The 15,934-nt window shown below is 42.5% G+C and overlaps 1 protein-coding gene across 1 annotated transcript in view; it reads right to left on the bottom strand.

Moving 5' to 3' along the window:
• LOC106806993 (ryanodine receptor-like) overlaps nucleotides 1–15,934 on the bottom strand; it is a gene marked incomplete in the record, with an annotated part of 96,104 nt that overhangs the window by 36,965 nt on the left and 43,205 nt on the right. Inside the window, 17 exon segments of the mRNA XM_014809189.1 lie at nucleotides 500–701; nucleotides 1,156–1,298; nucleotides 3,662–3,867; nucleotides 4,159–4,363; nucleotides 6,121–6,215; nucleotides 8,092–8,148; nucleotides 8,480–8,544; nucleotides 9,040–9,165; nucleotides 9,579–9,683; nucleotides 10,205–10,328; nucleotides 11,261–11,341; nucleotides 11,528–11,624; nucleotides 12,641–12,761; nucleotides 13,212–13,299; nucleotides 13,700–13,779; nucleotides 14,095–14,168; nucleotides 14,853–15,012. Of these exon segments, the coding sequence (XP_014664675.1) occupies nucleotides 500–701; nucleotides 1,156–1,298; nucleotides 3,662–3,867; nucleotides 4,159–4,363; nucleotides 6,121–6,215; nucleotides 8,092–8,148; nucleotides 8,480–8,544; nucleotides 9,040–9,165; nucleotides 9,579–9,683; nucleotides 10,205–10,328; nucleotides 11,261–11,341; nucleotides 11,528–11,624; nucleotides 12,641–12,761; nucleotides 13,212–13,299; nucleotides 13,700–13,779; nucleotides 14,095–14,168; nucleotides 14,853–15,012 (2,029 nt within the window).

The raw sequence follows: 15,934 nt of genomic DNA on the forward strand, positions 1-15,934 counted from the left end.
AGAGAGAGAGAGAGAGAGAGAGAGAGAGAGAGAGAGAGAGAGAGAGAGAGAGAGAGAGAGAGAGAGAGAGAGAGAGAATACAGACAGAGACAGAGGCAGAGCCAGGAAGAAAGAAAAACAGAAATACAGCGAGGGCGGCGAATGAGAAAACGGGAGAAATCAAAAGAGAGAAGACAGAGACAATAAGTGAGAAGGGGAGGGAGGGAAAGGGAAGAGAGTAAGAGAAAGGAAGAGTATGAGAGAGGAGACAGAGCGAGAGAGAGATAGAGACAGACAGACAGACAGACAGAGAGAGCGAGAGAGAAAGAGAGAGAGAGAGACAGACAGAGAGAGAAAGACAGAGACAGAGAAAGAGAAAGACAGAGACAGAGACAGAGACAGAGACAGAGACAAAGACAGAGAGAGAGAGCGAGACAGAGACAGCAACAGAAAAAGAATGTATGTGTGTATGTATTATAGCTCTACTATATAGTAGCCTATAAACCAGGGGGCTCAGTACCACGGGCCCAACGATTAACATGTCGACACCGACCTGGTACTTGGTGTCGACCTTGGTGCCGTTGACGGAGAAGGTGAGCATGCCGCTGGTGGTGTCCACGTAGCAGCCGATGACGAGGCCCTGCGACACCTTACGACCAGACGCCTGCGCCTCCATCTGCATCGCCTTCGCGTTGACCATGTAGCAGTTCTGACGGAGGCACCTGCCAGACAGATGTATGGGTAGGTCCCATTTTACGACAGGGTTAGTTTCCAGTAAAGCAGGGTCGTAAGATAAGACCAAATTATAATGCAATTCAATTCCATCATTCCACCCCCAATGCACCACGAAAATCAAAAGAAGCGCATATTGCATGTTTGGACTCACAGGAGTTTGTAACAGGCCTTACTTGATCGTTTCATCATTCTTGAGGATTGAATTAAATATGATAAATAAGCATTTTGATCATGCCTTACACAGGTTGTTTATAGTCTTCAAAGCCAATTTTGAATATTCAATTTCAAGAAAATTTGGCATATTCTAATGCTATATTATATTAGCTTACTCTAGCATTTTTTGTATTGAATTATGCAGACATCAAATGTTCGATGATGGAAATAAACTAAATATAGTACGTAAGTAATAATAAGTTAAAAAAGTACAAATATTTCACCTACCCCTGCTTTTCGGCAGTCTCAGGCTGTGTGAACATCACCTGTCGAACCATGTCCGATGTGAATGACTTCGAGCAGTAGTGGTAGTACGGTTGCACCCAGCCAACGTTGACGTGCACCGGGTCCTGACCAGGGAAGATTCGTACCTGCACACGGACACAATCATGCATGTCAATAATGCCAAGAGACTGGTAATATTAACACAACGTTACTGACGGTGGTGTGTAGGAATTGTATGCTTCATTACACATTATATAAATACGTGCCTAGATTATATAGTTGTAGCATGATTTATTATGTATTAGTACATGCAGGTATTGTAATGCTCAATAACATTGTAAATATATGTATTGGCATCCTTATAATATATTAGTATAGGCAGGAACATTTTTACACATATTATTTGTGTTGTGCGTGCGTGCGTGTTGTAACCACCAATACCTATTGTGTACATGACCTTTATTACGTTGTGTTCATGTAAACTTGTACTAATACAAATATTACGTATTTTATACATATTGTCATCTCTATAACGGTTGCAGGAGATATGAACTCATTTCCTTGCTCACGTAGTCGTGTTCCACTACTATACACACAGTAAGGAAACGCACGGTGAGAGAACACAGCTGCAGGGACACGCGCGTCGTATATTACCGCGTAGGAGTCGTCTCTATATTGTCATCTCTATTATGGCACAGGCACACATACGCGACGCACGGCCCGCGCATTGAAAATTAATCAAAAAATGGAAAATAAGATCAGTGCGTCGTTGTGCGCCCAACTTTTGTCAGGATTTGGGAGAAGCTAGCGCGTTGACAACGAATGCACAGCGTGTTGCTAGCGCGCTGCGCGTATACAGGGCGCACATGTTAAAAAATCCAACGAATGCACAGCGTGTTGCTAGCGCATGGAACGAATGGTCCGCGCATGCACCGCGCATGCACTGCGCATTCAACGCACAGCCAGCGAACGGTCAGGTCAGCAAACGAATAGGTCAGGGATATGGTGTTGTGAGGCACCCTCTAGCCATAGGACATTGAGTGATACTTGGTCCCAGAGGCAAGATGCCGCAGAGTGAGGGCAAGCTTCAGGCCAGGGTCGAGGGCCTCTCTGTAGGTTGTATTCTGCTTGGTGATCCTCGGACCCATTCTGGTTAGCAGCTCGTCGAACATCTCGGGGGGCATCCGCATGAAGTTCTTGAAGGCTGCCTGGTCTTTGTTACGGAGTTCAACAAGTAGCTGGTCATACAGGCCAAACTGTCGTCGCCTACCGATCCACGGTCGGACCCAGAACCTCCGTTGACCTCTTCTCTTTCTCCTTCTCCTGATGAAATGGACTTGGTGAAGTGCCAATTCCATGAGGTTCTGCTGATGTTGGAGAACCGTGATTTCGTATTGTAGTCGCAGCCTGTCGGGATCCTCCATCTTCTGAGGTGGTTCTTCTAGACACCCATGTCATCACCCATGAAGGTCGGAAGAGAAGTGATGATGAGGAGGTGGGGGCGGGACCTGTTTATATACCCCATGGCTACACGTACGCTGCATACACGCTAGCAACACGCTAGAAGAACGCTGGGCGCGCTACAGACTCGTTCAGCACTCGTTCAGCACGCCCATATTCGCTGCATGTTCGCTGAACATGCGTTAGAAGCACGCTAGGTGTGTGCTGTTCGCTGTGTGGTCCAGCGCGCTCTGCACGTGTCTGGCATCCTTCTGGCGTGCACATTCATGCGTCGAGCTCCGCGCACATTTTTGTGCATGCACAAAAACCCCGACGCACACAGCGAATGACAACGAATGCATAGCGTTGGTCCAGCGCGCTCGACAAACGAGTAACGAATGCTGACGCACACCCAGCGAAAGACAACGCACTGGCCAAAATTGCAAATTTTTCAGTGCGCGGGCCGTGCGCCGTGTATGTGTGACTGGGCCATTACGGTTTACAGAAGATGATCTCATTCTCTTGTTTTTGTGTTCCACTACTATACACACATGCATCGCAGCGACGATGAACACAGGCACAGACACACATGTATACAGCAGTAGGGACACGCGCGTCGTATATTACCCCATAGAAGTAGAAGTCGTCTCTATATCCTCATCTCTATTACGGTTTACACAAGATGTATTTTAGTAGTACAGTACACAATCTATTATCCGAAACCCTTGGGACCAGACACGTTTCGGAACTCGGAATTTTTCGAATTTCGGAATGGTAGTACAGAACCCGATATACATACCGTATTTATTGCAACTAGCCAGTACTAAAACTAGTTCTCAAGATGCCAAGTTCTGTACCGGTACAGTACAATATGTATGAGTAATGCCAAACACATTCATATTTCTGCAGTGAACTTTGTGCAGCCAAACGCAAGCTTCGGTGTGCAGACGACCTCCACGACAAAAAACTTTTCATGAATGGGCCTCGGTTTTCGGAGCTTTTCGGTTTTAGAATTTCGGATAATAGATTGTGTACTGTAGTAGTAGTAGTAGTAATAACAGTATATTACCGCGTAGAAGTAGACGTCGGTGTCGACGTGCGCGTTCGGGTCGTATTCCATCTCCATGTCGATGGAGTCTGCGCTCTGCGTGCTCATCGCTCCCGACGGCTGGCGGTTCTGGTTGCTACGCAGCGACGAGTGACGCTGCATCGGGATGCCTCCGCCGCCACCGCGGCTGTTCTCTATCTGCTCTAACATCGTCTCTCCCTCCGTGCCTGCCGTACACACGCAGAGGGTGAAATCACTGCTGCAGCACGGATGTTATAACGAAGGGCCTTCATCGCACAATCAGCAAGCGGCCTCTAGTGGCTGCATCATGTTTCTGCGGCTCATTTGCACTGGAACTTGTAGGGTAACCTGTATCATCACCTAGCAGGATTTTTGACTGGCCATTGTATATAATTAGTCGGAAAATTACCTACATTACACATTAATTTTATTTCCTCATTAGATTGGCATTAATTATGCTTACGCATGTATTCGTGAATGAACCGACTGATGCAAACCTGTGACGCTGATCGATGGCATAGCAGGAGCCGCCATGTCTGATGGCATCAGTAGGTTCATCTTCTTGCTTGGCTGCGCGGGGGGCGTCTTCCCCCCAGAATCGCCCTTTGTCACGCTGAGAGACTTCAAAAACTTGAACGGTTTGCTCGATTTCTGCTGTCCATGGACCGGTTTGGCTGTTGCACCTCCCTTACTGTGGCCACCCTGCAAACAAACGAGGCACGTTTAGGTAACTTGGTTACAATTTTACGTATATGCGTAAAGAATTATTAGAAGGACACTGTAACAACTGTGTCATTACTATATACAAAGCAAATGACATAAGTATAATAGAGAATGTCATGGATAAATATATTTTTACATTAGTTTTTTAAAACATTGTTAGTCCAAGAGAGGAAGTGGGTAGCTCTGCAAACTACAGAGCAAACCTGCTTACCTACAGAGCTAACAACTCTCAGAGAACACTCTCATCCCCCCTCCCGTAACTACATAACTAACAACTATAGCACGCTCTCACCCCCCTCCCGTAACTACATAACTAACAACTATAGCACGCTCTCACCCCCCCGTTAGTTATGTAGTTACGGGAGCTATAGTTGTTAGTTATGTAGTTACGGGAGGGGGGTGAGAGCGCACTATAGTTGTTAGTTATGTAGTTACGGGAGGGGGGTGAGAGCGTCCCAACGTCTTAATAAAAATAACGAACAAAATACGCTAACAAAACGTTGCGACCTCAATCGGGCGGTCGGGTGTCCGGCTGCATTCACGCGTAACCATGCCTAACCGTGTGCGTGATTTCCCCGCGCAGCGCTGCGCAAGGGCGCGTCGCAGCAGCAGCAGCAGCAGCAGCAGCATCAGGAGCCGGACAGCAGGCGGCGCTCGTGGTTCAACAAGAAAGCGCAGTCGTTCGACGAGAACGCGTCGAGCGAGCCGACGACATCGTTGACCGCGTCGACGCGCCGCGCATCGACGAGCGTCGAGGTCATCTCCCCGGACAAGAACGTCAGCAACCAGCTAAAGCTGTCCGGCGTGCTCAACCTCATGAAGGGGGTAAGTGCTGCGTGCGGGAGGGGGACCGAGCGCGCTATAGTTGTTAGTTATGAGGTTAGGGAAGGTGGACGGAGCGCATACTATATTATCAGTATCATAGTTAATACTATATATACTATAATAGTATCATACTATTATAGTATATTAGTGTCAGGAGTTAATACAGACAAATGTGTCTTTATTAACTCCTGCTTAGTATCAATATTTATCTATATTATACACTCCCGTTATTATCATATTATATTATAGCGTTAGGATATGGGATACTTTATTATCATATTATTTTATAGGTATGACTTGTTGGCAGTGCTGCAAAAATTTATATATATTTCGCAGAGAACTATTATGAAGTGAATTGAGTGAATCCCTTGCAAAGACTTTGCATCCACACTGTATAGCAGCAGCCCGGGGACTATATGATTAGGAAATCTCAGAAGAATATTTCTCCGCTTTTTCCACGCTAGCTGCTCTGAGTGAATCAGGTGTTTCACTCAGTTTCACACATCCGTTCACATCCCTTCCATATGAACACATCCAACCACGGTGATTTGTGGTAGTCCAATAATGGTACAATAAACTGACATCTTATATATATATATATATTTTAAAAAAGAATAATGCGACATTCTGTTATACACTAGCGCTTTAATTTTTATAGAATCTTCAGGTGCATGAAGATTCAATAATGATGAAAGCGCTAGTGTATAACAGAATGTTGGATTATTCTTTTTTCAATGTCTCCTGAATATCGTGAAACCCAAATATATATATATATATAAAGAGAGAGCGAGAGAGAGAGAGAAGCAAATCCCCACATCCATCAATTCGAGTAATCCGTTTTACGTAATAAAATACCAAAGAACAGCATTGAGCAAAAGACGGGGTGCCTAGACGTACGTATATATATATACGTAGCGGGTCTGCGTGAACGCGCACACGTGATCAGTGTGAAGCAAGGTGCTGGAGTGTGCAGGCACTGAGGGCGCCACCATCACGAGATCGTCTGCTAAGATTTGCAACAACCACATGCAGTTATTACGCGTGCACCGGTGCAGCCGCTATAGTATGACTTTCCTAGTTTGTTCTTATCATCCATATATTTTGTCATCAGATAATCGCCTTTCAAGAATTTTGTAGCCTAGCAAACTTCGTAAATGACTAAAATCGCGTCCGATAACACCTAAACTACCTCGTTGTAAAAATTACCATCTATTGCCAACTTCAAAACGAAAGCCACCAACTATTTTGTTACAGCGTATGCATATTCTGCTGGCACTGTTGTACTTCTGCTGTAGATGCCTAGCCGAATTTCACCTTAGAGTTTTTAAACTCTCTGTGTGGCTGCCATGATAACGTCACTCTCCTTGGCTGAGTGAAGTATCGTATATCGCATATCTGTACATATACCATACATAGCACATAGTTCCAACGCATCACATCAATATAGAGTAAAATTATATGAATCACCAACTCTCCCTACCTGCATAACGCAAATTACAGTTGTTACCACTAACTACAGGGATATATAATATAGGAACCACTTTGTATATGCTTTAACACACAAACACACGGGTGAGTGCAGGAGCTCGTGCTAATCTTGCGTCATCCCACACAAAGAAATAGACGCAGGAAATCGGTTTATAGCAGCTTTAAGAGATATGCACAGCAAAAAGTGTTCATGTATTATAAGTTATTAAAAAATAGGCATTTCACGATTAGAGCGGTGGGTGCATAGGGATGAATTAATTCTGAAATTAATCGGAATCTATCCGACCTTAAATACGTACACGCACTTTTGGTCAAATTGTTCAGCAGTAGCCAATGCAGGGAAAACATCTAGTGATTACGGAACAAAACTAGGGATATATAAAAACGGGAACTAAAATGCGCGCGTAGCTAGCGTACACGGCGTTGAAAGCATTCATAGCTTCGTGACTAGTCAACCTGAAGGACAGCCATGGAGGAACTTCACATACCCACCCGTTCACGTGACTGACACATTTCCCATCCTAAATGCATCAACTAGCTAACAGTGGAATCCATAGTGACATCACTGCCAGATTTTGAGACGATCAGATCGTAGCTTCGCCATACGATGTAACTCATTCGTGTGACATTACTATGAGGCACGCCAAGTTAAAAAAAAAAACAAGCTCAGGTGGCTTTCCACGACGCTGTGGTGCTCACTCCCTTACAACATCGCGGCATACGCATGCCATTTGCTGCGAGCATTTCCTCAGCGTGTATAAAAGAGAAAAAAGGAAATCTCTACATAACATAATCATCTTCACTGAATTCTCGACAGGGTCCTACCATTAGATACGAAGTTCGTGATATTGGCATGCGCACGACAAAGCGTCAAGAATAAAAATGAATTCCTACAACCCTGCTCTGATGCTAGCTCGCATGTCTCATACACACGATAGTCAGTCACTGCAGAATTGACGACAAAAATATGCACGCGTGTGTCCACTCGAACCAACCACCGAACGAAACATTCCACACTTGCATGAGAATACACCAGAGAACATAGAAACACCATGTCCCATTATAATATCACTTTGTCGCATACCTAAAAATCGAAAACTACTCGAGCAGAGCAATTACAAGACCATTGCCTTTCGCGCATAAAATATCATGCTCTCTTTGCCATGGGTTCTCTCGCAAGAAGGCACCACGTACATACACAAAATACACAAGCTGGGATGGGGGAAAATGTTAGATATGTGCCGTGTATGTAGAGGCGGCGTCTCGTAAGCATTGGTCTGCTTATAGGACAGGCAGCATACTGCATATACTACATATCGTTAGCTGCGACGACGGATGCAGAGTCAGGCAGCGTGTCGGGATAGGTGATGGGGGAAATCTAAATGCACACTTACTCTTTCCTTTTTTGCCGTGTTTTGTACTTTCTGCCACTGTGGGCACTACATGCACGTCTGAACAAAAATAAGATTTACATGAAAAAAAACGAGCGTTCAACTTCGTTCTAAATGCTGACCTCAGGTGAGGTTTTCGATTTGCTATTATCATTTCTCTCATGCCTGCTTATTTCCTCAGAGTGATCTATTCTAAGATAAAAACCAATAAAATATAGAGTGCAGCTATTTTTTGCAACAATATGCCCCCATGTAACCATACATATATACAAGTAACAAATCAATATAATTCATTATCAACACACTTGCTTACATACATTTTTAAGCATATATCCTAATTTCCTATCCCAATTCTCATTGGTTAAGGTAACAACAACTTATGAACTTTTACCTGAGGGTCTGATGGTAGGCACAGCGATGGAGATATCCCCCGGTTCACTGTCTGGTGATGTCATCCTGTAAATAAAGCACACAACAACAATTAGTGCGTAGACCAAACGGACGTAGTAATGCCAGAACCATTTGCCACAAGCAAACGCAAAAAGCATCTAAAACGTCTACCACAGAACCTGTTCATAGGTGTTCTATGGCTTGGAAAAGGTGTGTAAAAATGTCACCGTGTTGTATAAATGCTAAATTGAACAAAATTACAATGAAAATTTAAATTATTATTAGTGTTCCCGAATATCCATCACTGTAAAATATAATATCATAATTCATTTTGTCATTAGTTTTCGAGAAACTACAATATATGTGTAAAAAACAATGGTTTTTTCATTTGGATGAAACTGAAAATGTCTAGGTTTTATATTTTTTAATTACTTAAAAGTTATATTATTTAGTTTATGTTGATTTAACTTTTGCAACACAAAGTTACAATTTACAATACCCAGCGACAAAGCATCTAGAATAACCACAATGGAAACAGGTGCAATGGCATCAGGTACTGACCCAACGTTGGTGAAGATGGGTTGGCACTGTACTGGCACACTCAAACGCAAGAACTCCATCTTCGACTTGCCCTCCAGTGAGCCATAGGTCTTGTGAGCAACGTGCATGATGGGTGGCGTGTCACTTCTGTGGAAGAGAGAGTCCGATATTTAACAGACATGTTGAAAATAAGTACTATTTGCATAGACTGTTGCCAATAATCCAAGCACTGTACACCCAGCATATCCAAACACTGCACACTGTGCACCTGAAATCGTGCTATGTTTTGGAGTCAGGCAACGTTTTACCACCTGATACAAACTGATACATGTAAAACAATAAAAAATACCACGCAATCCTTAGAAGAATGAATTAATGTAAACTACCCAGGAGTGTAACTTGCAATTCTATAAAAATAATAGTAAGTACTGAAGAAAAACAATAATAGGCTTTTCAATTCTAATAAAAAATACATTTGAAAAATAGCAAATACGTCAAAAGCATAATAAATGCAAATACACAACATCCAAATACGATATAAACTCAACACTGTGACTCACCCGGGTGGAATTCGCGTTATTTCAATCATCGTGTCAAGTTCGTTGATGGTCTGGAACAGGCCGAGCTCCTTGTTGTACCACATGATAATGTTGTTGGTCATGTTGCTGCAAGGACAACATCAACAACTTTAGGTGCGGTCTAGTATGCCACATGAACTGTTTTAAATAGCATGTAATCACATATATGTATCACATAACCTCATATCAGGTCAGGTTGGGTAGGTGGGAACAAGGGATGAATAACAACTAACACTTGTGTACAATACTGCTCTTCAACCCGGTAAATGCCAATCGAAATTAATGATATCAAATTACTGTACTGCAATCAATAACATTTTATGTAACGTTTTACCTATTGCTGACTTACTGTATTTGACCGTGAATGATTCTAACACACAAACCACAGTGCAACGAAACTTTACTAATACATTCCTATGGCCATCATCAGCTAAATAATAGCCTAGGTTTATCTAGGGCATGTGAACTCTAGTAAATCTCATTATTGAGAAGGTTAACAAAAGGATTTGGCACAAATTCGCCAGTACAACCTCACTGCTAAGCGTTGAAAATTTTATTTCACTGCCAAATCCAGAATGAGGAAACAGGTTGTATGGGATTGAACTTACACACAGAATGGCTCGTATCCCTCCTGCAGGCCACACTGTGTGAAGAACTTCAACGTGTTCACATCCTGCCCCATGTTGAGCTTGCAAAGCTGTCCAGCACCAATGCTGAACGCTGGCACAAAACCTGGAGTACACACGCACACACACACATATGAAACTAGACAGAGTGTACTCACGGAGAGTGCATACCTCCGCCAGCGACATACGCCATACGCCATACGACTCACGAACACACGAATAAGCCACGATATATGCCAGCGTACTGACATGTACACACTGGCTTGCTGGCTTGCTGCTCGCTCGCTCGTAGCAGCCGCTCGTTGCTGCTGCTCGCTCACATGTACATGCTCGCTGGCTCGCTGGCTGATGCGCTAATATCGATCGCGCTAACACACGAACACACGCACACGAGAGCAAAAACATAACCTCCTCCAACTCCGTTGGGTACAGGTAATAAGTTATATTATAAGTATGTGCGTGTACGTTACAGAGTGACTACGTGGTATCGACATGCACTTTTTCACGCAAAACTTTTGCCAAGACGGAATCATGTTTTTTGTCGAATTGTTATCAAGTGTCTTCGCATGTATACTGAAATCGGACTGGTTCAGTTTACTTAATTTTCTTCAAATTCAGTTAACGGCAAAGTGTCAGTGATTTATGGGCTTATACTAGGTTCTAGGGCTGTAACGATCCACCGAAATCGATTCGGATCGAGATTCTCTTCCCTCGATCCGATCCTCGATATTTTTCCCCGTATTTTTGATTCCACTTCGATACCACTTTTTTCCTCCAATAGATGGTTACTCAGTGACTGTGCAGTGTATATATACTCTCTAGACTCTCTAGTCTATTCACCATTTAGTATTCATTGGCAATTTCTAATAATTTATTATTGCAAAATAATGAAAATATAAAAAATAAGATAACATTTCAATATTTTGGGAATCGAATCAAAGGAATCGAATCGAGAGGCTAATATCGAGAACCAGATCGAATCGAGAGGCTTGTGTATCATTACAGCCCTACTAGGTTCTGCTACGTTTCCATGCTTACCAGCTTCTGGGATTTCGATATTAGAGAAGGCAGTCTCAGAGCCGCTGGAGTCCATCATGAGCTCACCGTTCAAGCTGAAACCTAAGAAATCAAGGTGAAAATCATGACAAATTATATTTACCCCCAACTAGCTACAGATAGAACTAGAAGAGTGATTCCACATACAACATAAGAAGCTAGAATCACAAATGTACACGGTTTATAGCTATCAAACATACAGGCTATACCACTTCAAACCAAGTGTATGGAGTAAAAATAGCTACTTACTGACAGTGCTGTCATGTAGATCTAGGAAAACTCCGATGACGTCCCCCACAGTCCACTTCTTGCCATATGGGTCACGCCCTTGGTGCCACTTGTTAGGCTGAATTAAAGAAACATTTTGTTTTAATCAGCAGCACCTTGCATAAGAGGAGTACGTGTCAAGGCACTGACAGCCCATGCGAATGGGGGATTAGGCATAATTAATTGCGGAAGATTTTTTTTCAAATAGCATGACTTTGCATGACTTGCAGCACTCCCAGTTGCACACTCCCTGGACGTTATTCCCCACGGACTGTCCAGTATAAAAGTAGAAGTACATAAGAAGTACATAAGAAGTCATGGCAGTGATGCTCCATGTGACACCTAAATCTGACTGATAAAGAATTACCCATAGAACAGTCAAGATTTTAGCACAGCCTACACGTACGCTTATACCACTGTGACAGCGTAGACTAGTCACGTGTCTAATAGATTGTTGTTGACTACCAGGAATCATTGCGAGGCTATAGTCTCGGTCTGCTATCTGCAATACTCCTTTCTTTAATGATATCTGGTGATTTACCAGGGACCATTACGAGACTATAGTCTCGGTCTGCTATCTACAATACTCCATTCTTTAATGATATCTGGTAATTTACCAGGGACCATTGTGAGGTTCTAGTCTCGGTCTGCTATCTACAATACTCCTTTTGTTAATGATATCTGGTAATTTACCAGGGACCACTGTGAGGTTATAGTTTCGGTCTGCTATCTACAATACTCCTTTCTTTAATGATATCTGGTAATTTACCAGGGACCATTGTGAGGTTATAGTCTCGGTCTGCTATCTATACAATACTCCTTTCTTTAATGATATCTAGTGATTTACCAGGAACCAATGCGAGGTTATAGTCTCGGTCTTCTATGTACAATACATCTTTCATTAATGCTATCTGGTGAGCATACAATGGATGCTACAAATATCCAGCGTGCATTGCACTTGCAAGTATGCAGGTGACAGCATACGTGTAGCAGATCAGAGGCTGTAGGCAACAGGTTTCGCATCAACGAGTTTCAAGATCCAGCTAACAGTTATATGGCATAGAGACTGCAGCGCATCTATGGGAGTAAACTTACGAAAAAGCCGTCAAAGCCGTAGGAGAACTCGTCGTTGCCGATGGTCTTGTTGGGGGCATGGTCAGCGCTCACCCAGCCAAGCTTCATGAAACCAGTCGTCAGCACTTCGAACTCGTAGTACCTATACGACGCACACGTTGCAAACATACGTAAATCATCAAGGAAGCCATGCATTATATTATCAGCAGTGAATAACAATAGATTCTATCTATATAATCTATAATTTAATCTATAATTTATATAATTTATTATTATTCACTCCTGATATTATAGTATCTATATATATATATTTATAGTACATATATTTATATCAAGAGTACATAATCTCCTATTATGTACTCTTGATATATATGTACATATAGATTACACAAATTCAGCACATAGCATGCTATTTTTGTCAGTTGGACTAACAAAGATGGTAACGGTAACAGAGAAATCCTATTTGAAGAATTAAAATACAGTCAACTCTGTACAAAATATGGATTCATGTATGAACCACACGACATACAACTTCAGCCCCTAAGATTGGCTAGGTTGAAGTAAATTTGCAAAAGCAAAACGCATAATTTACCACTTTCCAGACATGACAGCGTACGTCTTCTGCCCCCTGTATGTTATCACAGCAGAGGTAATCTCCTCTATGTTCTGGCTTGACATGCCTAAGCACACAAATACGAGCATCATGACACACAACAGAACATATACAACACTTCACTAATTCATTTCCTTGACTTGACACGATTAACCTCACCATGTACTACACAGTTAAGTACAAACCTAAGCCGAGCAGCTTGGGTGCAATGGGGCACCTTGTTATCAAAGTGAAAAGAGCCAGATTTGTATGTGATCCAAGCATATTTACGAGCAAAGATTAACAATAAAACACAAGCAAAAAATGTACAAATTATTGCAATATGCATACATAAAGGGCATGACAGACATCGAAGTGTAAATAATACCAATACATGTGGCATAATCAGTTAACTGAGAGATAAACTACGGGCATCTAAGAATATAGGAGATAAGAGCTAGACTCTTTTGTGAAATCAGAAGGGTTACCGCTATCAGCAACGTCAGGAGGTGAGTCCAAACCATAGCCATAGGCCATCAGTGTTCTGACAGTCTCAGATGCTGTGTCCCTATAAAATTTTGGTAAATATAAATAGCACTTGTGCATTATATACTTCACACATTTTATGGGATCATCTCGCATCATTCCGTTTTCAAAGGTTTCACGATCACATACATTTTAAACAAATCGATAATTTTGTATTTTGACTGCCTGATATCCGCCATGTCGATGAAGTACTGACTGAGATTGATTACTTATATATAGTCACTTAAATAACAATAAAAATTCTGCACATAAATAAATCGGAAATATTGCCACTGTGCTATGATCACTACACATATGATTGTGAGCGATTGCATGTATCAGGCTACTTCCAATGTACCTGTTCTTTTTCTTGATGCTGTCATCGACCTTGTCATAAGGCACTAGATGGGGGCTTCTCTTCATTGTGTGGTCCTAAAAGTAATACGAATGACATCAACAGTCGGCTACTATACCAGAAATATGCGTGAAATATAGCCACTTATTGCAAGGGCTGTTTAACTGTTTGAAGATGTGCATGACACATGAACACAATGATGACATCAATGCATGACAATCAATGAAGAAGAAGATGTGCATACACACAAGCAAACTTGCTCATATGCCTGATAAATGTTGCGTATCAAAACGGCAAAGGATGCCACAAGGATGCATCGAACATGTGGAAGAATCCTACAATGATGTTGCAGTGGTATCAATAATGCATGATGTGAGCAATATCATGGATGCTACGGGGATGCTGACAAGTGTGACCAAGGGTTTGAGTGGGATCAAAGACCGTACAATGATGCTAGGAGCTGGACCCAGGATGCTGCAACCAAGAACAAGTATGCTACAAGGATGCTGTGACTTGGACCTGGTGGACAAGCACAAGGACTTGGTGTTATGTGTGCTACAAAGATGCATAAAAAATGTTACACGGATGATGTGATTGGTACCAAAACCATTGAAACAATTTTAGCACAACCAACGCTTCATCAGATTTTTTCTCCATGAAAAAGACTGTCTTCAGTACATGTATTTGTATTTGAATTACATGCAATAAAGATTTAATAATAATAATAACAATAATAATAATGATGCTACGTGGATGCGTACCTCCGACAGACCGTAGGTCCACTGCATCTGGATGTGATCGCGAGCCCACACGTTGTGTGTGTTATCAGCTAGCAGATCCACCAGCTTCTCCATCTTCTCATTGAGCGGGATGTCTCTCATGTCGAGTGGCGTCGGCTTGTAGCCGTTGGCCATCAGGAAGCTGAACGCCAATTAAGGTCAATTAGATGAACAGTTGCAGAAAAACAATCATTCATTGTATTTGTCATCTCTGAAAGATGGGTTTACAGGGAGATTCACTAAGTATGCCTTTATATTATTTCGCTTGTTTTTTACCTGTTTTAAGCAACATTTCCACAATAATTATAATTACTGTGTATATATTAGATATATATATATCAGAAGTAGATAATAGGGAAGGAGTGTGACTTCAATAAACAAGGGAAATTCGTCATTTACTAGCCTTAGAATACCTACGATTTACTACGCGTAACTCAACCAACTTGAGCTCAAATCGTACACAGTACATTCGCCTAGCATCGTGCAAAATTGTTTCCTCGTATACAGCCGCAATCCGGAGATACAGACTAAAACCTGAAAAACTTGAAACAATAGGCAGCTACTAACGACTCTTTGCGCACTCTTGTGCCCACGGCGATGTGGTGTGGCTCGCTGGGAGATTGGGCATCGACGCAACACTCGGCGAGCTAATTTTTGACCCATTTACAGCTGGTATGCCCCCCACGCACGCACGCCCACTGCAATCAGCAGCAGCTCCAGCTCCAATCTCCCAGCGAGCCACACCGCATCGCCGAGGGCGCAAGAGTGCGCAAGAGTCGTTAGTAGCTGCCTATTGTTTCAAGTTAGGCAGGTTATGGAGTCGATTTGCTGCCAACAGAATGGAGAATCGTGTCGTACGTTTTTGTCTGTATCTCCGGATTGCGGGTGTATATGAGGAAACAATTTCGCACAATGCTAGGCGAATGTACTGTGTACGATTTGAGCTCAAGTTGGTTGAGTTACGCGTAGTAAATCGTAGGTATTCTAAGGCTAGTAAATGACGAATTTCCCTTGTTTATTGAAGTCACACTCCTTCCCTATTATCTACTTCTGATATATATATA

The sequence above is a fragment of the Priapulus caudatus genome, unplaced genomic scaffold, assembly GCF_000485595.1.
Source record: "Priapulus caudatus unplaced genomic scaffold, Priapulus_caudatus-5.0.1 Scaffold189, whole genome shotgun sequence".
Taxonomy (NCBI): Eukaryota; Metazoa; Priapulida; class Priapulimorpha; order Priapulimorphida; family Priapulidae; genus Priapulus; species Priapulus caudatus.